At 52.6% G+C, this 23679-nt stretch overlaps 1 protein-coding gene across 2 annotated transcripts in view; it reads right to left on the minus strand.

Annotated features, from left to right (window-relative positions):
- Positions 1-317: 317 nt before the first annotated feature.
- The window catches only part of Steap3 (STEAP family member 3, metalloreductase), a 43330-nt gene continuing 19968 nt past the window's right edge, over positions 318-23679 (minus strand). For both annotated transcript variants that reach the window (XM_005397680.2, XM_005397681.2), the window contains exons 2-5: positions 19107-19606; positions 17048-17575; positions 9981-10145; positions 318-3252 (exon numbers count right to left, since the gene is read on the minus strand). In XM_005397680.2, coding sequence (XP_005397737.1) covers positions 2971-3252; positions 9981-10145; positions 17048-17575; positions 19107-19606 — 1475 coding nt within the window. In that variant the 3' untranslated portion in view covers positions 318-2970. The remainder of the gene's footprint in view (positions 3253-9980; positions 10146-17047; positions 17576-19106; positions 19607-23679) is intronic.

The following is a 23679-nucleotide window of genomic DNA, read 5'->3' on the forward strand; positions in this document are numbered from 1 at the left end:
CCTCAGAGGCACATTATGGGGTGAGGAGCCCCACTGTCCTTAACTACTCAGCCTTAGCCTTCGGAGCACCCCCAGAGCCTCCTGTGCTGCCTCACTGGCCTGGGCTACTTGTGTCATCTCCAACTCAGCCTGAGTCTCCTGATTCCGCCCATTTCTCCCACTGGCCTGTCACTGTGTCTGCGTGTCTGCCCTTCCTCAGTGGCTGGACCTGGCAGAGATCACTTCCTAGCACTTTATGTGCTACTCAACTGAGAGCTAGCTCCGTCAGAAGGCAAAGAACCCTCGGGCACGTGATCCACACACCATACATGAAAGCCTGAAGTTTATGGCAGGTTAGGTGTTTATTTTTGCTGCTTCTTGGACAAGTTCTACAAGGTAAGAATAAAACACACAGATTCTTTCAACAGCATAGATGTTTACAAGCCAACTTCAGACTGTGGCATTTAGGATTCCCAGAGTATGTGGGTTGAGGCACTTTTGTACCCAGAGGCAAGTAGACTTTGCCAGGCTGCAGCGAGTGACTCTCCATCTTGAGGATGCTGTTGCCAGCTGCCTGGTGAGGTAGGGAGGAGCAGCAGGAGACACGGGGTTAGGGCCAAGCGCACAGCCCACCTGCCTTTCATGAGAAGATTGTTCGGTTGGCAGATGACAGATCTTGTGCTCCACCCATTCCCTCTCGCCACCTGCCTTAGAATCACTGCTGCCCGGATGAACACTTTCAGCAGGGGGTGGGTGGGGAAGGGAGGAAGTACCCTGGCCTTTGCTCTGTGTTGGCGTCTTTGGTAAAAGGAACCATCCCTGGGCAGGGAAAGCTGGAGAAGACAGGAGCCAACACCCACTGGGGTCGGGATCTCTGGAGGGGGGTTTCCCTGTTCCTTCCATTAGCAGGGAATCCATGGGACCTCTGAAAAAATGCTGAAGTAGCTACCCCCTTTCTTCCTTTCAGTGAGTCTCTCATGGCCCATGGCTGGCGCTCCCATCAGGGCCAATTTATGCCTCAAGATAAGCACCTGCCACCCAGCTGGGAGTGGCAGCTGGAAACACCTGCAGGAACCGGATGGCCTTTCCCCATCAGTCACGGGCCTAATGAGAGGCTCTGCACTGGGCTTCCTCCTTTCTCTGAGGGAGCCCAAGTCTCTCAGGAGACACAAGTGCATGGAGTGCTCCTGGGGCCAGCAAGGCATCTCCTTTTCCCCACTCTCTGGCTGGCCTTTGCTCAGCACCCTGTTCTATCAGAGGACGCCTGCTGGCCCAGGAAGAGCCCCACAGGGACCTACATATTTGCAGGTGAATTTTTGGTAGCAGATCACCCTGGTTGTGTGGGGGTTTGAGGTCTTGGCCTGAGGATAGGTAGCTGCTTATCCACTTTCAATATTAATCAGTGACGGGTGTCATGGGACTGAAGACAGATGTCCTGTGGCCCTGGTTGTGGTCTGGCCTCTTGTGCTTTGGGCCAGTAGTGTTTTCCATTTGTACCTTTGGCAGAAAAGTCCCTCCTAGCTGTGTGAAATGTAACGTGGCCATCTCCCGCTTCATCCGTCCCTATTCAAGATCCCCATTGGCGGCCCAAAACTGTGAGTACTACTGAACTCCCACTGTATATGCTCTAGGTTTCCTAAACATACAGACCTATGATAAGGGTTAATTAATGAATTAGACATAGGAGACTAGTAAGTAGTAAAATAGGCCAGTTGTAGCAATATACGATAATAAAATACGTGGACAAGGTGTCTCTCTTGAAAGAGTCAGGACAAATACTGATATTTTCAAGACTGCAGTTGATTTTGGGTATCTGAAACCGAGGAAGGCAACACTGGGTAAGGGGGAGGCTGCTGTATCCCAGTGGGAGGAGCTTGGAGTCCATGTTGTTTTCTGGGTGGTCTGAGGCAGCACAGGATACCTGAAGGGGTCCCTGTTACCCTGAGATCTTTCCACAAGGCCAACCTAGTGAAGACAGCCCTCAGCCCCATCAGGGCCAAGAAAGGGTGCAGCTGTGAGGCCCAGTGAGCATGACTGTGTGCCCTCCCCTGGGCTGATGGGTAAGAGGTCTACTCTCCAGCTTCTGGGAAAACATCCAGAGTAACAGGGAAAAGGTGAGAAGGCACAGCGGCTTAAGCAGTTCTCACCACCAACCTAATGGAGGGAGAGCAATTACACTTGTTCTCGAAAGCAGGTTCATTAGCGGCTCCAGGAGGAGGTGACTTCACACCCACGCAGGAGGATCCATTTGCAGGCTTTGTGGTGATTCCTCACTTTCAGGGGTGTGGGAGGAATCTCCCCAGCTCAGTGAGGATCAGGTGAAACAGCTTCAGTCCCTAACTCTCATCTGGAAAAAACTCTACCTGGAAAAAGCCCGGCCTTCAGTGTCTCCCGGCACAGACCCCAGGTTCACGCCCTACACCGCTCCCCACTCAGAGGACTGGAAGAGCTAGTTCTCCGGCCCCTGTGCACTGGTGTCTCTTCAGTCCTGGGGGCCTAGGTGGGCTGCAGGCAGAGCTATCAGCTTTGCCACCACTTAGTCACAACTCTGTGGGTGCCTGGAGCCTTGGGAAAGTAGCCAAAGGGAAGTGGAGGAGGTAGATAAAGGACGGTACTCACCAGGGTCCACAAGCCTGTTCTGGGCAAAAAGTGTGTGTGTATCTCTGCAAAGGTCACAATAGCACGCTCCGCTGTCTAACATCTGGCACTTGCTTTTAAATCTACAAGTTGGAATCTCAGGCACCCAACTTTTAGGTAAGTAAGTATAACCTCAGGTTCTGCTTTATATATATATGAAATATATGTACATACCAATTGCATGTATGTGTGTGTCATTCTGACTATTACTGGACACATTTTCATACCAGGACCACCTTGAACCACCCATGTGTGCACACTTACTCTGCTCTGCACCATCCAGAAAAGAAAACTGATAGTGACTCAGGGGGCTGAGCTGCCTGCACCTGGTTTAAGGCGCTGGGCACAGGCGCCTTACACGTGGCTCGTTTTTTCTGTAAGGACAGAGTCAGTTGGCAGCATGAACTTGACCGCGCCATCTTTCTCCCAGCCTCTTCGGATCTTAGCGAGTCTGCGGCTGATGCAGGGCAGCAGGAACAGGCCCTTGGCCAGGATGATGACGCAGGGCACCAGCAGCGTGAGTGTGAAGGTGGGCGGCAGGTAGAACTTGTAGCGGCTCTCCTCAAAGGCGCGGGTCCAGCCGTAGGTGAGCGTGTGCAGCGTGCTCAGTACCAGGGCTACAAAGCCCAGTGTGGACTGCGGAAGAAAAGAAGGCCGGAGTGAGGCCGAGCAAGGTCAGATAGGGGCCTTCTGCTGCCTGGGTGAGGGGGACAGGTGAGATTCAGATTCGAACCCCAGCCCTATCATTCTGCATACTGCTCTGGAACTCTCAGAGCCTCATGATCCCTAGCAAAAAAATGAGAATCATATTTCTGTACTGAAGGTGCATAAGGATCTACTCTTGCACATCGAATAGTGATGCTTTTTTCCCCAGCAGCTCGTGTGGCTGTTGGATGAATTTAGATGGAATTTTGTTCAGGGTTCAAAAGCATTTTACTAATTTTGTGTATACTTTTATGTAGGTTAAAGTAATATATCTGCTGGCGTACCCAAATCACAATTTCACAGGTACTGGGTGGCCTGTGAAAGCAAAAGGTGGAGCAGAAAAGGAAACTGATTTTATATTGACTTAAAGAGAAACACAAAGTAACTAACTCACACTTGGCACGTGGACTTAGCCCCAACACATGAGTGGCTCCAAGTCTGGGTAACCTGGCACCACACAGAAGCCCACCACACCCAGTGGACACTCTCTGCCATGTCACACTGAGTTATATGTGCCCCAGATGGGTGCCTATCCCCACCACCAGGCCTGCCCTCTGCCTGGACAGGGATGCATGACTGTGGGGGGAAAGAGCACTAGCAACTCTGAGTGGAAAGGCCTGGGCTTTGTTACGGTCGGGCTCCACACGCCTGAGGCATAGGAGGCTTTTGTGAGTCACTGCCCGAGAAGAGCAACTCCTCTGTCTTTGCTCCAAACAGGACTTTGTACCTGAGCTGCACTGTGAAATACCCTGGAAGGGCTGCTCAGACAACTCCAGCCTCTTTTGCCCGCAAGCAGCCTCATGGACCACAAAGGGGAGAGGCAGATTCTATCGCTGGTGCTAGTTCTGACTGCCATGACCCTACTTGATCAGCCTCTGTGGGAAGCAAATGCTTCCAAAAGCCAGCTTCAGAGAGTGCAGGACCGGAGCAGAGGGCGCTGGGAATCTGAGCTGAATGGGAGGGGAGGAGCAGCTCTGGCAGCTTCAACTGTATTCTGTGAGCACTGGAGTTACTGAAGATCTGGGGTGAGAGAGACCTGTATTTATGATATCAGAAATGAAAATAACAGTGACTCGTCAAGCAACGGACACATATACATTTTCTCCAAGGAGATGCTGCAGAGGTTTACTTTAAATGTTGCGGTAAGCTGATACCTCAGTATGGTCTTTATAGATTGGCTTGGAGATTTCTATAAAGGCTACAACTGGGTCACCTACATTCCTAGCACTGTGTCAGTATCAACCAAGGAGTCCAGCTGAGAGAGGCTGTCTGTCTGTGCTCTCCTCAGACACCTTTCTAAATGGGACTGGGTGGCTAGGAATATAGCTCAGTGGTAGAGCACCTGCCCAGCATATGCAAGGCTCTGGATTCAATTCCCACCGCTGCAGAATAAGTAAGTAAAAATGAATGAATGAATGAATGAATGAAGCTGATTCAGCATTGTCTTGTTTAAGCTACTTCCTGGAAAGGAGGGAGTATTCTGTGGTACCTGCACTTGTACAAACACCAGGACCATGAACTCTGGAGAATGAAAGACTACCAGTCAGAAGAATTGCTTGTGATGCTTTTGCTAGATATAATAATAAGCATTTTCTAATGGTTATACACTATAGTTTCACAGCCTTGCAGGTACAGTTTTGCCCCAAATAAAATACCCCAATAAAACAAGCTCTCCTTCCTTTAGTCTCTGTCCTTCTTGGCCATCTCCGATTGTTCTTGGCTTTGTGTCCGCTTCAATGATCTCATTTCATTCTTTTTTTTGGTTTTTCTCCGGTACTGGGAACCGAACTCACGACCTTGCGCTTGCCAGGCAGGCGCTTTTGCCGCTGAGCTAAATCCCCAGCCCCTCTCATTTCATTCTTAATGACTTTCTCAGTGTGGCCATTTGGGAAGCCGTGGTTGACTCTGTGATATTCCCTACAATTCATTTATATGACATTTTAATGCCATATCCCCAAATGGAAGCTTCCCTGACTGCAAGTCACATGGAACCAAACCCTTGTCACTCTCAGAAGTGTTTGTCAAAACTTCCAACTCTGAGCCAGGCATGGTGGCACACATCTGTACTCCCAGGACTCTGGGAGGCTGAGGCAGGAGCCTGTATTGGGCTAGTGACTTAGTGAGATTCTGTCTCAAAATAAAAAGAGGAGGACTGGGGATGTACTTCAGTTCAAAGGCCTTTGGTTCAACTTCAGTACGGCAAATAATACAAAACAAAACGAACCTGCAACTTCTGAGCCATACCAATTTTTCTAAATTCTAATTTCTCAGCATGGAAGTTTGGTGGGGGTGGGATTTGTTTTAAAAAGACCCCAAGTGCTGACCATAGAGAACAAGCCTTGAACAGCCAATTGACATTCTCTAGGCAGGTGTCCAGCCCCGGCTAGTGATCTTCCTACTCCTTGGTGAGTTCTGGAGCTGCTGAGATGGCTGCAAAGTACCTTTAATCCCTGAGAATTGCTCAGTCTGAGACTGGTTTCAAACCTCAGCTACATGTTAAAATTACTTGGGGAGCTTGGAAAAATATGAGTGCCCAAGCCCCATGCCTGGAAATTCAGATTAAATCAGCTTGGGGTGGGGCTCAGGCATCTGTTGTTTTTCAGAGTTCAGCAGATGATGCTAATGAGCAGCCAGGACTAAACCACTAATTTTGGAAACGCTTATCACCCACGCCCTTCTAGTCTGAGGTTGAAAAGTCCACACAGGTCTCTATGCCCAGCTGTTTGGTTAGGGAGGACTTGCACCTGTCTGCTCTTTAGACAAACACCCACTGAGGGCCTTTTGGTTCCCACATGTTGTGTCATGGGCTTTCCCAGATGCACAGCAATGGGAACCCACCCAGGTCTAGGACGGTAGCCCCACTGAGGCCTTAGCGTCTCCCGTAGGGGACACGTGCTATGGCTCCAGTGTGACCCATGTGGGCCACTGTCCCCAGCCCCTCATTTAGAGAGTGACAGATGGACACGTGCAGCCCTACAGTGGGAAGACGTGGACGCACTCTGCTCTGGAGTCAGCCAGATCCTCCCGCTCATACATTTGTATCCTTTGCCTTCCAAAACTTCAAGGTATGGAGTGCAGAAGCCCCAGCCTCCAGCTAATGGTGCACAGCAAGGCCACACAGCCAAAGACCAGCCAATAACAAAGCCCTTTGACTTCCCAATCCTGGTGGGAAGCCTCAATGATTCCTGAAACTCTCTCTCCGTGGGAACAATTTAAAAATCCCAGTATTGCCGAAAGGAACCAAAACGAAGAGGAGGGATTGTCATGGGGCAATTAATAACCCCTCAAACTAGGGCCATTTTTATTATACGGAAGCTTGTTAGCAAAAAAGGAACAGCCAGGTCGTGGGTGGCTCCTGCTGGTGCTCAATTATAATGGCGCGAGGGGCACTGACAATCGCTCACCAAGCTGGGGTCAGGCTGCTCTGTCATTACTTCAGGCGAGAGGCTGGAGGGAACAAGGTCACTGAATGTTCCTGTATCGCTGGGACAGAATTTAGGTGCTAAGAGCTGAATCCCAGCTTTCTGTGTGGGCCAGCTACTCCCAGGTTTTGCAGTTTAATGATGTTTAACTGGCTGAAATGCAAACAGTTAGCATAGCCAAAGCCAAAGCCAAACACCAAAAACACGAAAAACACCAAAAACAAAACAAAACAACAACAACCACCCCCCCACCCCGCCCCAAACTAAGAGTTAAAACTCTGAAAACAGCCTTGGACACAAAAGGATAAATGGAAGCATAAGTCACCTTTTTGTGGAATCAACACATTGCAAACAAAATATGACAGACCCAGGGTTCATTCCAGGCCCTTAACAACCAGTTTCTAGGCCCCGGGGCAGTGTGGCCATGCATGGTGGGGGAGGGGAAGTAGGGGCCGGATAGCTCCTCACTGGCCATGCTAACTTCACAGAAGGTTGTATCTTCCCTCAGAAATTATCGCCTGGGGAGGCAGCTCTGTGGTAGAGCACTTGTCTAGCATGTAGGGAGGCTGTGGGTTCAATCCCTGGTACCACTCAGGAAGAAAACATACAGCCATTCCTGGGTTCATGGGTCCAGTGTTCTACCTCGTTTCAATGACTACATGGGAGAACACAGGCGCGGGCAGGAAACAGTGGTCCTGGGAGGCCGAGGAACAAATCAAATGGTGCAGAGCCCATAAATGAGATCTAGGGGCTGACCCAGCTCTACTGCACTGCCTCCAGTGTGCCACCAGAGGGCACCATGCAAAGCAGTGTGTGTCCCTGGGGGTCACCCAGAGTCCTAGAGCCATCTCTGAACATCTGAGTCCATAGGTGGGAGGCAGGCCTGGGCACCTGTATCCTTCCAGGAGTGCTCTGTGGCTTCAGACCTTGCTGATGGAGGCTCATGATAAGAAGTGCATGTTAGTGCCCAGTACACTGCCAGCTCTAGCACATATGTATATTCAACTATTAAATCAATGGAGTTAACACATCTATCTGTACATCATGCAAAGAACTTTGATGTTTTCTTTGATGTTTTTTGTTTGTTTGTTTTTTGAGACAAGGTCATGCTATGTAGTGTAGGCTGCCCTTGAACTCACTTATTTAGCCCAGGCTGGCCTTGAACTCCCTGCCTCAGCCTCCCAAGTGCTGGGATTATAGCAAGACTTTGTCTCAAAAAGCAAAACAAGCTGGGTGTGGTGGCACAGGCCTGTAATCCCAGCACTCAGGAGGCTAAGGCAGGAGAATAACTGTGAATTTGAGGTCAGCCTGGGTTACATAGTGAGACCCTGACTCAAAGAAACAAACAACAACAACCCCCACCACCAAAGCAAAGCAAAACAAGAAATAGGTGGGTGGCAGCTTAGTCAAGGATAATAGAGTGTGGCCAGACCCCCTAAGAATAACAGCAAAATGCTATTTTTCTTTCACACATAGTCCGGGGACCTGGCAGTGGCTCTTCCATATTGATTTTCTTGAGAGACAAAGCTAGCTTTTGTGGATGGAGTGCAAGCATTTAATTTCCACAAATAAAATCCCATCCTCTCACCCATCCACTCCCCCACCCAGCTCCTGCAGTGGCAAAACGACTTCCACGTTTTCATTGCGCTCTTCAATATGCAAAGCAGAGCCCAGCTGCTGGGGTCCCAGGCCATTTTCTAACAAAATCAAATCCACAGGCTTTCTGCAGCAGCCAGAGCCAGGCATGTAATCTACACTGCTTAAGGGAGCAACTTTCTGGTGAGGGAGTTGCCTGCAGTCTGCTTTAATTGTGGACAAACTGTGCACCCCGGATACTCCAGGCGGGAACAGGAAAATCCTAGATTTGGGTGTGAGGCACGGGGGGATTAGCGGCAGATCAGTAAAACGCCTTTCCCTCACCTTCTTATGCCAGCATGTGCCAGCCTGAGCCCTCCTCTGGGGACTTTCTGAGACGAGCAGAGCCCGTGAGAGTCATAGGCACACTTAGAAAAACAACCAAGCCCGTTTTGTTCTGTGGTACGCTAAGGGTCCCCAGTCACGAATAATTAATCTGGATTACATAAAAGCAGTGTGCTGTCACCGTCCCTCTGAGTCCATGCGGCACACAGAAGACACTCGACAGATTTCTGTTGACAGTGGGGGTGGAGACGATGGCTGTTCTCTGCCCTGATACAATCCGAGGCGGCATCCAGCATTAGTCAGCCTCTTCCACAGGAAGGGATGAGTTAATCCGCCAACACTGGCCTCGTGCTTGGTGCAGGGGACAGTGGGAGGTGCCGAAGAAGGGTCAGAAATGTCCCCATCCCAGTTATTTCCATTACAATTGAAACAAGGCTCTGCCTGTCCTGTGCCCTCTCAGATTCCAGACCTAGTGAGGCGCCTGGCATGCAGCAAGTACTCAGTAAATGTTTACTGCAAGAGGAAGTGCACAGAGACCTCTGGGCCACTGCCAGCATTTCCCAGAATGTGCCACAGGAGAGTGTTGATGGCTGTCATCCGAGAGCTCAGGACGGGGAGGCACCAATGCCTAATGAGTCTGGTGAACACAGGTTTGGATGGTGTAGATGTTCCTGGAACCTTTTAGGGGGAAGCAGGACATACCTCCTTTTTTATTCCTTCGTGGTGCTGGGGGTAGAACACGGGCCTTGTCATACTAGGTACCTGCACCCCCACTGAGCCACACGCCCAGCCCCAGCCCTCGTGGATATTTCTCCAGGAATGATGTCCGCTGGAAAATGCTGCCTCATCCCTTATACAATGATCCTAATGCTCACCTCTCATCCACCCCGCAAGCATCAAGCGCTAAAGGCAACATGAGCACCAGGTTGAGAAGGGGGTGCAGGTGGTGGCCCAAGCCACTCAGAGCTCACTGACTCCCATCTAGACCACAAATCTGTCAGGTAACAGCACACAATGGAATCTGTTGGGAAAACTCAAGGATGATAGAAATTGAGCGTGCCTGGTGAGGGTCCAGAGCTCTCCTCTATCTTTCTATGTGCCTTTGTCTGGCTTCCCTGATGTCAGGAAACGAGCCTGTGCAGTAGCTCTTCACCAGGAAGCTGAGAGGACACTGCGGATGGGAAGCCCAGCATCCAAGCAGTGGCCTTGCTGTGCCCATGATTCAAGCCAAGGCAATTTGGGGAGAGGAAGGCGCTTGCATGAGACAGGTAGGCGGCCCCTCGCTTTGTTCACATGCTCTGGGGATGTCTGCTTTACCTGCACGAAGCTGAACTCTCTCCAGTTGAGCGAGTTTGCAATGGATGGTAATGAGGCGATGGCCAGCAGGGACAGCGTACCGAGGGCCAGCACTCCCAGTGAGAGGTATATCTCCATGCGCCAGACTTCCTCCTCTACCCAGAGGTGGCTCTTGTTGGCCAAGACCTGGCACGGACAGAAGGAACAGCATCAGCAGTGTGTCTCGGCTGGAACCCTTGGGATGTGGTGAGCCAGTGCTGAAAGAAACAGTCAGCCAGAGCTGCCTATTATGTCCCACCTGACATCCGACAAGCGCCTGGCTATGTGTGAAGTGCTGCTTGGGTGTTACTGACCCATTTCACCTCGCAGCCAGCCCAGGAGGGGTCATTATTAACCCAATCTACACAGATGAGGAAGCCAAGGCAAAGACCAAGTCCACGGGCTTCTCTAGGCTCCCACACGTCTATCTGCCTGGGGGAGAGCCAGCCAGAAGGGTCACACTGGCTGAAAGTAAGGAGTCAGGGAAGTTGACAGGAAATACAGACCTTCCAAGCATGACTGTACCATATGGTTTTCTGGTCCCCGGATCATAGGACAACAGAGAGACACTGTACAGCTTGGAACTCCTCAGTGAGATGGGCCAGCTCTGCTGGCCATGTCCCCTCTAGGTGGGCAGGCCCCTGGCACTCTGGTCACTCAGTCTGCCCCATCATTGGCTCAAAATACACAAAGACACACAAGAAGTTCCATTTGAATCAGTTATTCCCCTTCTAGTATCTTCCTGAAAGATGGAAAGACATACTATAGTGATACTTGCATACCCATGTTTATAGCAGCAAAATAGATAAGTCTTAGAAGCAGCCTATATGTCCTTCAACAGATGAATGGATAAAGAAAGGATGGTATTTACACACAATGGAGCGCTACTTGGCTATAAAGAAGGATAAACGAGTTGTTTCCAAGAAAATGGATGCACACTGAGAACAGAATGTTAAGTGAAATAAATTAGACCCACGTTTAAATACTGCACAGTGTCTCTTATATGAGAAACTCAAAATATAAATAAAGAGCAAAATAAAAGGGGTAATAGGAAGTAGAGAGACAGATTTTATTTAAATGACAAGAGGATCAAGAGATGGAAAGAGGGGAAAGGGAATGAAAAAAAAGAACCAGCTCTCCACAAGGAATGTAATCATAATGAAAATACATTCTAATAAAAAATAGGAAAAAGATCAAAACCAAAACCCCACAAAGACACACACAGACACTCACCCTCAACACTTTTAACTGGAAGCCCCCAGCCCCTCGCTTCCCACCTGCTTGTCTGTTTCTGCTGGGGCACACGGCTTTGGCTGGACTGGTGGCGGGCAGGGGAAACCCACAGAGGCTGCTGTCCAGCAGCTCTGTGAGCGCCCAGGAAGTACCTGCTGTGGGTACCTGCCTGGGGTTGCAACCAATGACCCCCTCAGGGCTCTGGGGTCCCCTGCTGAGCTCCAGGCTGCGTAAGTGGGGAAGCAGTTGGATGGCTCTACAAGACTGTAAACCCATCCCCATCTTCCCACGTGGACAGCCAGCACCAGGCCCTCTGGCCTGGCGACACGCGGCAACACATCGGCAGCACAGCAAGCACAGGGCGGAGTGTGTCAGCCCCTTTGGTGGGACCACCATCTCCCAACTCGCTCAGGTAGCTGAGCTCCCGGAAGTCAGGGTGCCCTCTGAGAAGCCCTGGGAAGCGCTGGTGGTTTTCTTCTGCCAGGGCAGTGCTTCTCTCAGAAAATATGACTCTCCTTTTAGCAGGCTGGTCCCCACCTCTCAAAACAGGACGACTCCTGTGCGTTTTTTGAGAAAAGACTACAGCAGGGGGTGGAGGGGTGGGGGAAGTTAAGCCCGCTTACCAGAGGAAATATTAAAGATGAATCTAGGGCCTCAGCAAAGGCGGTTGACAAGCTTATGAGAGGAAGTGTAAAGAAACCGAGAAAACACCACCCTCTGGGCACTCTGCCTGTACTCTGTGAACGACGACTCCCGCTGTGTTGTCAGAGCAGGCTGGCTTACGTTGGCATCTCTAAGCCACAGAGGGACCAAGAGTCTGGGACCCTACTTCTTGTCCTGACCACGAGTTGTGTGTGACTCTGGGCATGTCTCTGTGCCTCAGTTTCCCTCTCTGGGAGATTCGGATGATGTCATGTCTGAAACTTTACCACCTTGCTTGTGTGCCTTGTGCAGTGGAAACAGCTAGGGCAGCTTTCATTAGAAGGCGCTGACCAAGCTCTGGCCAAGGTGACCCGCAGAGGACACAGGTCTCCTCTGTATCTGTGCCCAAAAGAGACGTACTCACTGGCGGCTGTGCTAACCATCGCTGCTAAGTCAGTCATCTCCGCGTGGCCAGCTGTTTGTTCTTCAACTCTACACCATTAGTCACTCCTAGCCACCTTTGAGTCAGATCAGGCCGGTAAAGTCACAAGTCAGGGTCCGCACAACTGCACACATGCACACACAAGCTCGCGAATGGCTTGTTTCTTCTGGACAGTTCTACTCTGCGGTGATGCTGGGAAGGGAAGAGAAGGCATGACGTGCTGTCTGGCCAGGAAGCCGTCTGAGGATCTGCACACCAGTGAGTGTCACATGCTGCCCTAGGGATGCTCCCACGTCCACAGCAGAGCAAAAGATGGGGTGGCCATGTGTGCTTCAGTCTTCAGGGGTGAAAACCACAGCGCGGTATTTTTCCTCCTTCAGGAAAGCGGTTGTCAACCAGAGATGGGAAGATGGCATCCAGAGGTGGGATTTTCTTTTCACTTAGGTTGCAGGTTAACACCACAGGACGTGGGGGCGGGGAGCAAGGCTGCAGCACCATCCCCTCTCCCAGTCACCATGGTGGGCGGCAGGGAGGAAGAGGGTGGTACCCAGTCTCCCCACCCAGGGGAGGAAGGGCAGGGAGTACAAGAGCAGCCTGGGTAATGCAGCCAACGTGTCATCCCAGAGCCTGGATTCTGGTGCCAGCTCTGCCCTGGGGGCAGTCATGAGGCCCAGGCAACTCACCACTGGGCAGTTGTCACCTTGATAACAGTGCCACTGTCTCTCTCTGACTGTTACAGCAAGGACTATAAAAGGATGATGTCTGCCTGTATTCCCACATATCCAAGAAGCTGAAGCAGGAGGATTGTAAGTTCAAGAGGAGCCAGAGAAAATTAGTGAGACTATGTCTTGAAAGAAAGAAAGAAAGAAAAAGGAAGAGAAAGAGAGAGACAGAGGAGGGAGGGAGGAAAGAAAGGAACGAAGACAGACAGACAGAAAGAAAACCAAAACCAAAAGGATGCTCTTTGTGAAATGAGTACCATATGACTTGCACATCATAAGTGCTTAATATAATAAATGGCTGGTGCTGTTGTTTCTAGTGGAAGCTGGCCAGTTAACTGAGTTCTTGCCCCCAGCTCTATTCATATTCTTCTTAAGAGATGCCTGGTACCGGCTTCATCATAGCCAGTTTCAGTCATTCACAGTGGACATACACTGGGAAGCACCCTCTATTAGGAATCCTGGACCTCAAGGTGTGGAAGAGCCAGACTGAGTGGTATATAAGAAAAACGATAGAAATGTGTACAAAAGGGGCTGGGGATTTAGCTCAGCGGCACAGTGGCTGCCTGGCAAGGGCAAGGTCGTGAGTTCGATTCCTGGTACTGGAAAAAAAAAAAGACCAGAAATGTGTATAAAATACAGCAGCTCACCGAGGTGGGTATGGGATGTGGGAAGATAGGCTGGGAGAATCTTTACAGAAGTAGGGTTTTGGGGAGGAATGAGAGTTTGCCAGATGTCAAGCTTTCCTAGTACAGGTATTCCAGGCCAAGATGAGTGAGCTCTGGACACTTGGTGGCCAGCGAGGAAGCAAGGGTGATAGGTCACAGGAGAAGTGGGGAGATGAGGTTGGGGAGGGAATGTGGCTTCATCTTGAAGGCCCACCATTATCCTGAGGGCAGCGGGGAGTCCTTGCTTCTCAGGGTGACATGGTTAGTGGGTTTTACACTGATCTTTGACAGTCACGTGCCGATTGGATTTGGATGAGGGGACTAGGAAAACAGTGCCCAGGTTAAAAACTGTCCTTGATTTTGATCTTGAAACGCATCTCTAGGGAACAGCACACATAAGCCAGCAAGGGCCATACAAACGTCAGTCGCTGGTAATCATATGGCCCACAAAGGTCTCAAAAGTCTTCTCTAGTGCTGGCACCCAGGTCTGTGTTCAAGTCTGCAGACTCAGGGGCTCCAAGGAAACCCTGGAGGAGGTTCCTGCGCCCAGGCTAACACAAGCACGGTACCCAAAGGGCCCAGTGAGCAGCTGGGAGAGAGCAGAGGGACAGCAGCCCTCTAGGTGGGGACCATGGAAGGGGACCACGGCAGGGGACCACCTGCTGCTAGGGCACAGCTCACCGGACTATGCAGCAACTGCTTAATGCCCCCTCAGGGCTGTTACATGTTAAACCTATCCCCTGGCTCTGCCCTTGAGAACTCTGCAGAAGAGGCGAAGCCCCTGTGCAAGACAAGCTTCCTCGCAGCTCTGAGAGTGAGCTGTCCTATGGGAGGTGCGGTTGCCTGGCAACCTGGACTGGTGCCTGCAGCCCTAAAGGGCTTTGGAACCTGGAGAGCTGCCCCCACCCCCGCAGGGGCCTGGGCATTGGCATGGGGTGGAATTGAGTTAACAGAATATCAAGGCGAGCTTAGCTTGGCGGAGAGTTTGGAGAAAAGCAGCTGGGCAACTATCCTCGGGGATGAGCAGGAAGCAGTGGTTGATCTTATGCCGTGTGGGTGGATGGTGTCACCTTCTTCCCAAGTACTGCCTGACACAGCCACCAACTCAGAGCAGAGGGCGCCCCACCTCCTGGGCCACAAGTGCTGTCCCAATCCCCCAGGACCCCCCTGGAACCCCCTGCCAAGTGGGCTGGCTTTTTTTAGAAGCGAGTAAGAAAACATCACCCAAGATCATCAAATACATTAGCAGTGGGAAAGACCTTGAGCTGCACATCAGGGGCCCGAGGACAAAGAGGGCCTAGAACTTGCTCCAGGTCAATATCTCTGTTCTAATCAGTGATGCCGCAGGACAAGAGCTCCCAGTTCAGGTCTACCAGCCTCCAATCCACCCACCCCAGCTCAGGCGAGGGAGGAGATTCTGCCTTTCTTCCTCCTCTCTGCGGCTGCAGGGCCGGTTAGGGTAGCTGCTTAGTGAGTAAATGAATTACTCACCTGAGTTCTGAGACCATTTACGGAACTGGCAATTTGGCTTGGTTTTCCTTCGGAAAGCAGGATGTGTTCAAGCATGGATCTGGAATGGAACGGCTGGTTCTGAACTCCAGGTCCACTACCTACTGCCTGTGTGACTTTGGTCAAGTAACTTAACTTCTCCATGCCTTAGTTTTCTCATCTATAAAATGAGGGTAGTACAGCCCTTGCCTTATGGAATGAGACGGGCATTAAATGAATTCAGACTGGGTACAGGGAGCTCTTGAATGGCACCTGGAATATATCAAGCGCTTTTTTCAGGGTTCATGACTATTCTTTTCTCCCTTCCTCTCATTCCCAGCAGGCATCTTGCTTCTGCTCCTGACGTCTGGGGTTCTTGCTTTTTCCTAGGGAAGCTGGAGCCCACAGAGGCGGTGATGCCAGGTGTCCGTGGGTGGGGAGATGAGGGCCTCTGAGAAGCTGTCAGCAGGGAAGCGGAGCCCAGAGTCAGCAGGAGCAGAGGTCTGATGTTCCCAGGCCCGGCCCAGCCTTGCCCACCAGTCCCCTCGGCCCCCATCCCATGAGGGCTGGCCTGTGGAAGGTGTGCGCAGGGAGGCCCGCGCATCCTCGGCAGGATGAGGTGCTGCAGGGCCACCCGGCTGGACTGAGTGAGGATGAGACGGGCACCTGGGCTGGCCTGGGCTGCTGGACTGGGCAGGGCTCACACACCAAGGGGTCCAGGGCTGGCGCCCGGAGGGGCTTTGGTAGGCTGACAAAAAGAAGGACAGTCACACCACTGCTTGCAATCCTTAGCTCAGGACTGAGACCCAAGAACCTGGGTGCTTGGAAACCAGGAGGGAGCATCATGCCAATTTCTGTGCATACAGCTGCCAGCTGACGCCGTCTCTGTTCCCACCTGGCATGGCCTGATGGCCCCCAGTTTCCCAGGAATCCTGCTGGTGAGGGAGTACCATATGGCTTTTCTAAATGAATAAATAATGCCACCTACCACCATCCAAATAAAAAACCCAGCACCAGAAACACCCACTCCTGAGGCCCTCCCCATCGCAGTGAGGCAGCTCCGTCCTTCCCTGAGCGCAGACCAAAGCCCAGACTCTGCCTTGACCACCCTGCCCCAGCCCACACCCATCACGTCACTAAGTCTGTGCACTCCAGCTTCAAAGCTGGCCCTCGACAGCTTCCTGCCCTGCTGCTACACCCAGCCTGCTCCCAGCTTCCCAGCCTCCCAGCCTCGACTATGGGTTCCAACACTGCCCCTTCCTGGTCCCAGAGTGTCTGCCTTTACCTGTTTGTCAGTGCTGAGCCCAGCAGCCACAGTGAGCAGATAAGAGCATCAGACACATCATCAGTCCTCAACTCAAACCCTTCACCGGCTCCCTGGGTCCCTCAGGGGCTGTGGTCAAAGCCCTTCCTTGGCCTTCAAGGCCCCCAGTCTGGCTTCCACCTCTCAGGCCTTGGCCTCCACAGGCTCCAGCCCCACAGGCCTCCTGGATGCCAGGTCTGCTCCTACCTAACGGCCCTGCTCTTGCTGCCTCTTCGGTCTGCAACACTCCCAGCTCACTCTCCCTTGTGTCACACCAGCAAGGCCTCCCTGGCATTGCTAACACCGCCCCTTCCACCCTCCCAGCTTCGCTTTGCTCCTTAGTGCTCATGACCTACCAAATGTCTGTTCTCTCTTGACCTGTTCTTGTGTAAGTCTGTACCCAGGAGGGCGGGGGTCTTTCTCTGCTCCACTCCCTAATACTCAGAAGCCCGGACAGCAGGATGGGGGTACTGCCCAGTTGGAACAGAGTCTGCGCCTGGCCCCTGGTGTATGTGCAGGCCCTGGGGACGAGGGGAGGAGGGCAAGGGTGGCACCTGCTTGACGGCCAGGTTGACCAAGTCGTAGCGGTGAGAGCGGCGCAGTGGCAGGCAGAAGCTGTAGAGCGCGTGCAGAGCGGCGCAGAAGAAGCTGAGCAGCCCGATCTGCTTGCGGTGCTGCAGCCAGTGGTCCAGCCAGTCGGGGAAGCGGTGGTACTTGGTGCCCCGCCGCAGCTGCAGGGCGGCCGCCAGCACGCCGGGCAGGTACACCAGGGACAGCAGCACGTAGGCCACGCACGGCAGCGTGGTGTTGACCACAGACACCGGCAGCCTGTAGAACTTGTTCTTGCTCTCCTGCACGTAGGGCTGCAGCACGTCCCGGGTGAAGTTGTAGGCAAAGAAACACACAAAAAGCCCCAGGGCCAGGAGTGCGGGCACCTTCCAGGCTGGCAGGAGGCGCAGTGGCATGGCTTCCACCTCGCGGGCTGATGCCAGGGAGCCCATGTCCAAGGGCATGAAGCCCATGGCATGAACCATCTCTGAGATGGTGCGCTTGGCTTCTGGGTGGTCACTGCAGATGGGCACCTGTAGGGTGAAAGGAGAGGATAATCAGGTAGAGTCATAGGACCCTGGAGTAGGCAGGGCCTCAGGACCACACAAGCTCAACTCCTCATTGAGTAGCTGAGGGAACTGAGGCCCAGAGCCGTGTCCGAGTGACTGCCAGGAGATAGTGCAGCTGGGAGCACAGGGAGGCTCTGACTCCCGGGCCAGGGGGTTTGCAGGGCACTGGTGGCCTCCAGCCTCTGGCCCAATGTGCCTAGGAAGGCCCATCACTCACAGTAAGTATCCAGCCCAGCTCGCTGACAACAGCCACGGCAACATGCCCACCCAGGCAGCCCCCTGGCTCTTGGAGCGGCAGCTTCCGAGGACTGTGGCCTGCTCTGGCCGCTCCTCCATCCCTCAGTACAAAAGGGTCCCCTTGGTTTCACAGGGAGCCCTCCACCAGCCAGTCTTGCCTGCCTTCTCAGCCCAGAGGCCCAGTGTTCCTCATGAGCTCCCGCTGAAAGAGCAGAAGTGTCCTCACACCTCTCTGTGGGCCTTGCTTGACTCTGCTAGAGCCAGTCTGGTCCCCAGAACTTCCTGAGCACCTAGTCTGAGCCAGGCTTCACACACATGATCTGCTGGCCCACAGGTAGATACTGCTGTCCTTATTTTTCAGATGAAGAAACTCAGACCTGGGAGCACTCTTTCGTACCTCTGTGCCTCTGTAGACTGTCCCCTCATGCCGGAATACCTTCCTTGCTCCGTGAGCCTCACACAAGATGAGCTGAAGTACAAGCCTACCTCCTAGTCTTCTCCAACTGGTCCTGTACCCAGCCATCCCCCATGTGTGAGCCCCAGGGTGCGGCTGCTTTCCAGGCCCTGAAGCCAGAGCCAGGGAGCCCCTGTGGATTCTCCCCTGGAGCCTAGCACCTGCCTGCACTTCCTGGATGTGTGTGTGGATCTGACATTCTTCCATAGGAAGGGGCAGGCGGCCTTTGGCATTAAACACCATTTTCTCTTAGGAAAACTCCCCCTGCCAAGAAGTGTGTGCGACTCTGGCTATGCTGTGAAGCCACTTTCCAGCTCCAGAAAACTTGCTTTGGGCTGTTCTGAGAAATTCACTCTAAGAGTTCACTGTTCCTGGAAGCTCTTAGAATTAGCCAAATAAAATTTGGAACTTCCTTGCCTTCCTCAGGGCCTGGCACCTAAGTGTGTTACTTTCCTCTTTCTGAGTCCAGTTTTATAAGCAAAGTCTCTCTCTAATTTCAAATAATCAACAAGCCATTACCTTTTCCACCTCGGCCCCTAGGAAACCTAACCCCTTCACAGAAAGAACATGGATTTAGAGCCACATGAAGAGGGCTCAACTCCCAGCTCAGTAGCTGTGGGTTCTTGGGTATGATCATTAATATCTCTGACCTTCCGTTTCCTGCCCTGTAAAATGGAATTTTGCAGTAACATGACATTAGCTGGGATAAAGCACACACAAAAAAGCTGGCCTACTAATGGCCTTCAAGGAAAATGAGCCACTTGTATTTATTGTTATGATGGCGGTGATCTCTCTGGCACTCACCTGCCTGTTGCCATCCCTCGGGCCAGCCTGCAGGGTCCAGGCAGAGATGACATTGAAGGCCTTGACCACGGCACAGGTGGGGAAAAGCGAGGCCAGGTACTCTGCATTGGACTCGCGATGCCGGAGGTGCTCTTGCTCCGTGGGGTTGCTCACGTCCACCAGGATCTTGCCGGTTAGCTGGTCACTGAGGCCACACAGCGAGGAATAGTGCTCCCGAAACACAGCCACAAAGATGACCCCTGGGGAGCTCACTGCCTCCTCCTGGAAGGTCACTTGGGTGGATGAAGGGAACAGCCCGGCTGTGCGTTTGGGGTTGCGGCTCCCCACCACCACGCTGAAGCCAGAGCCCACCAGGCGTGTGGCCAGGGAGCGGGCAAAGTCCCCGCTGCCCAGGATGCCCACTTTGGGGGCCCCACTGGGGGGCTCAGCAAGGCTCCCATCGCTATCCACCAGGTGGTGGCTGATCAGGGGTTTATCCATCTCTCCTGGCATTCTGGCGGCTGCAAGAGAAGACAGGAACCTGGTCACTGGAGGGCTCCCGGGCTGCCCCTCCTGTCACCCTCTTCCTCTTGTCCAACTTTTGCCCAGCATGAAGTGCTATGCGGTGCTAGCAACAAGGAGCAAACCGAGCAAGGCCAGCCCTGCCCCAGCAAAGGCAGAGACACAGAAAAGCAGGGGAAGGACTTCTACCCTCCACCCTTTGTCCCTCCTGTGAATTATTTCCTCAGGATACCCGGGCAGGAGGGAGAGTGCTGGGAAAGGAGAGTGTGGAATTTCTGTGCCCGATGCTGTGCAGCACCATGCACAGAACTATGCAGTGGACAGATGGTGTCCCTGGCTGGGAGTGGCCATCCAACCCTAAGCTCATCGCCGCTGGGCATTGTCTGTGATGAGCAGCAACGCAAACACGTTCCTGTGGTGCCCTCGCTGTGCACCATGGAGCAGTGAGTCTGCTCCTGCTTTTCCCCAAGAACACCTTGTGGCAGGACCCTTTCTGACAGGACCTTAGCGTTTGTCACTGGTCTGGCACAGACGTGGTACTCAATGTTTGCCAAATGAATGGATGGGTGAACCAAGCCTATTCCCTAAGAGTCCTGGGAGACATGAAGAAGAACAGGACTGAGACGGACAGTGCCCCGGGCTCTCCTCCAATGGGCCTGAGAAGAAGAGTACAGTGACCTCAGATGGAGGAACCACACTGTAATTTCTCCAACTTCTGCCAGAAATTAGCCACGTTCTTTGAGGGTGAAGGTAAGAAACAAACCACAGTGCTAGCAGGACACATGGGTTTGTCACCAACACAGACCCAGGTCCAACCCCCAAAAGAGTTCTCTGAATGCTACTTAAACCCATCACTAATTTTAATTTATGGTAAATATTAGACCTACCACTAGATCTTGTTTATTAATTAATGTGTTCATACAAAAGTATACATATTATTAAAGTGCATGTTCTTCAAAGAACTAGTAACTGCCTCATAGTCGAGCCCCTGTGGAACCCCAGAGCACTGTAGTTTGTGCCTATCACATTATTGTGAGCAGAAGTCCAGGGGCTTTAGCAGCCTGTGGGTTCACCGGCGTTCCCGGCACAGAAGGATTAAGAAGCCATGTCCGGCCCTAGGCTACGGTGCACACTTGCAATCCCAGCTACTCAGGGGGCTGAGGAAGGAGGATGACAAGTTCAAGGCCAGGCTGGGCAACTTAGCAAGACCCTGCTTAAAACAAAAAATAAAAAGGGCTGAGGGCTTGTAGCTTAGAGATGCCTGTAGGTTTCATGCCTAGCATTGAAAAAGAAAAGAATAAGGAAAAAGAGATCAAAAAGTCTTCCTGGAATCTCTGGGGCGACAGGGGTGGCTGTGAACATCTCGCACGTGTCTACCTTTTCCCACTCTTCCATGGCAACCTCCTGGGACCCATCAATTATCAACACTGGGAGAGGCAGAGGGACCACAGGCTCTAGGGTCGTGGAGTAAGAGGACCAGAAGGTGAGGCCGTGTCCTGGGACAAGTCCCTGTGGCTCTCTGAGCCCAGCTTCCACCTTTGTTACAGAAATCACTTGTTCCGATCTCAGATGACAACTATTGCAGTCTTATAAGGTTTTAAAAAGTGAGATATGGATCTCTTAAAAGGCAGCAGCAGCCACTCCTGTTTACGGGGTGCCTGCCATGTGCCAGACGTGGTTATACATCCTCTCAGTGATGGCGACCAAGATCCCTCCCCAGTGACGCCACAGAGTAGGCACTGCTATTCCTCCCAGTGTAAAGAGAGGGGAATGGAGGCTGGCATTGAGGCCTTGCTCAAGGCAGCACAGACTGCGAGCAAGGGCTGTCTGCCTCCAGGCCCCAGCTTCATTCAGTCCTGTGGCCCAGGGGACAGTGAGCTGTCTGCACAGATGCTCCAGAGGCAGGGACACCTGGGCTGAGGAGAGAGGTCAGGGTGGCAGGGGCTGCACTGAGCGTCCCTCCAGGGAGAGGAAACAGTTCCCATCCTGCGTCTGCCCCCTTAACCTCTCACAGATCTTTAAAGTGGTTCTGAAACATCATCCGGCCTCTGTCATGAGACAGCAGGGACTGGAACTGTTTCGGGGGGAGCACACTTCCTGAGTCTAAGGACACAGACAGGTACCAGCCACAACCACACCCTGCTACAGACAGACCTGACCTTACTGCAAAATGGGAGAGGGTGCTTCCTGCCAGTTCCGGGAGCACTTTCCAAGGGGGTGATGCGCTACCCCTTGTGGATGAAAGCAAGCCTCCTGCTGCACCCCCATGCCCACCCAGTGCAGCCTTGGAGCTGTGTGCTTGGGCAGAGAGGGCTGTGCTAGGCATGGTAGGCCAGACCTCCTGGATTCCGAGTCTGACTCTGTCAAGTGCTGAGTGACTTCGGGCCTGTTAGTCCCTCGATTTCCCCAGTTATAAAAGGGGGACAGTCCTAGTACTGTCTTCCTACTGGGAGGCTGTAGGAGTAAAAAACAAAGGCTGGCACACAATAAGCACTCGGCCAGGATTATTCAGGAATTACGAAGCAAATCCTCGTTCCCAGAAGCAGAAGGCGAGCTGTGTACCAGCAGTGGGTATGTGGTAGAGAAAGGGAGTGGGAGACCCTGCCTGTGCCCTTCCAGCCCTGCCTAAGGAAGACAGCCAGAGCTGGGTGGGAGGAGAATGTGGGCGGAACAGGGCAGGCCACCACTAGGGATCCTCCCAGGGCCTCCACTGTCCCTGTAGCTCAGAGGATCAAGGTTTCCCTTGTGGTCAGTGAGAACGGGACAGGCACACCCAGGCCTTTCCTGGTCACTGCCAGGCCACCTGGAGTGAGGGGAAGTCCTGCCCTGAAGGGGAGGGAAAGAGGAACATGAAGGCTTCCAGACTGCTGGTGCCACATTTGCCAGAAGTATGAAGGGTTCTAAACGTTCCCCTCCTGGATGAAGCCTGTCCTCTATCTGCGCTTTCTCCTTCCCATCTCCTAGCTCTGCACTGAGCACAGAGGGCTGTAAGGCTGGGTGAGACTGGGCCCCGCTCGGATGGGTTGTAGCGTGTGTACAAGGGGCATGGATACGCTCTGTCCACTGAACACTGGACACTGGCTGCGGGGATTGGGGCCCAGGAGCAGGACAGGCCCGGCTGGACCTCTGGTCCACGGAGGCGAGGCTACCTGTCATCTGACAGTACTTGAAGAGGCCTGATGGTTTACCACCTCAAGTCAACACAGAGCCCCCCAAGGTGAGGAACAGCATCAGCCTCAGACTTGCCTAGCACCCATGATGAACCCCAGATTTAGCATCCTGGGTAAAGCTGGCCCTCAAAGACACTGCTCAGAATCTGATTTGATTTCTGGTCCTTTTAAGGTTAGCTGAGAAAGAGGTCATCACAACATAGTGAAGTCACAGGCAGGGGTTGGGGGCCTGGGCTGGCCCCATCTCTGCCCCCAACCAGTGATGAGACCCAGGAGTATCATCGAGCCTTTCTAGGTGGCTTCTCTGAAACAAGTCACTGCACCAGATTATCTCCAAGTCCCTCTCAGCTCCAGCACTCAAGCAATCTAGTAGAAGTCCAGACTTAGGTCCTAAGGGGCCCTACTTTCAACCACAGGACGAACAGGAACCTGACATAACATACCTCTAAGGTCCTTCTCGCTACCAAATTTGGTCCTTGGGACAAGAAAACCCCAGGTTGTCATGCGTCCTTTTGAGTCCTCCCTCTAACCCCGGGCTAGCTCTTTCCTCGTCATTTCTGAGGCAAAGACAGAGCCACCTGGGTAGGGGAACCAGTTGAGCAGGTGGTTAAAGACACTGGATGCAGGCCAGGCTGTTGCTTAAACCATGGCCATAACCACCACTAACTAGCTGGCACTCTTGAGCAAGTTCCTTAGCCTTTGTGTGCCTTAGTTCTCCTACCTTTAAAGTGGGGACATTGACTGTTTCTCCCTGAGGGCTGCTGTGAGATGAAATGAGCTCAGAGCTGTCCTCTAAAACCGGTGTGTGTGCAATGTGCACTATCCTCTGACTTCTACGTGGGGGAGTGATGTCACATCCATCTGCCTTCCCAGCCCCCAGCTGGTGTGGGGGGGTGGACAGG

This window comes from Chinchilla lanigera, unplaced genomic scaffold, assembly GCF_000276665.1.
Source record: "Chinchilla lanigera isolate Chin_1 unplaced genomic scaffold, ChiLan1.0 scaffold00058, whole genome shotgun sequence".
NCBI classification, from domain to species: Eukaryota; Metazoa; Chordata; class Mammalia; order Rodentia; family Chinchillidae; genus Chinchilla; species Chinchilla lanigera.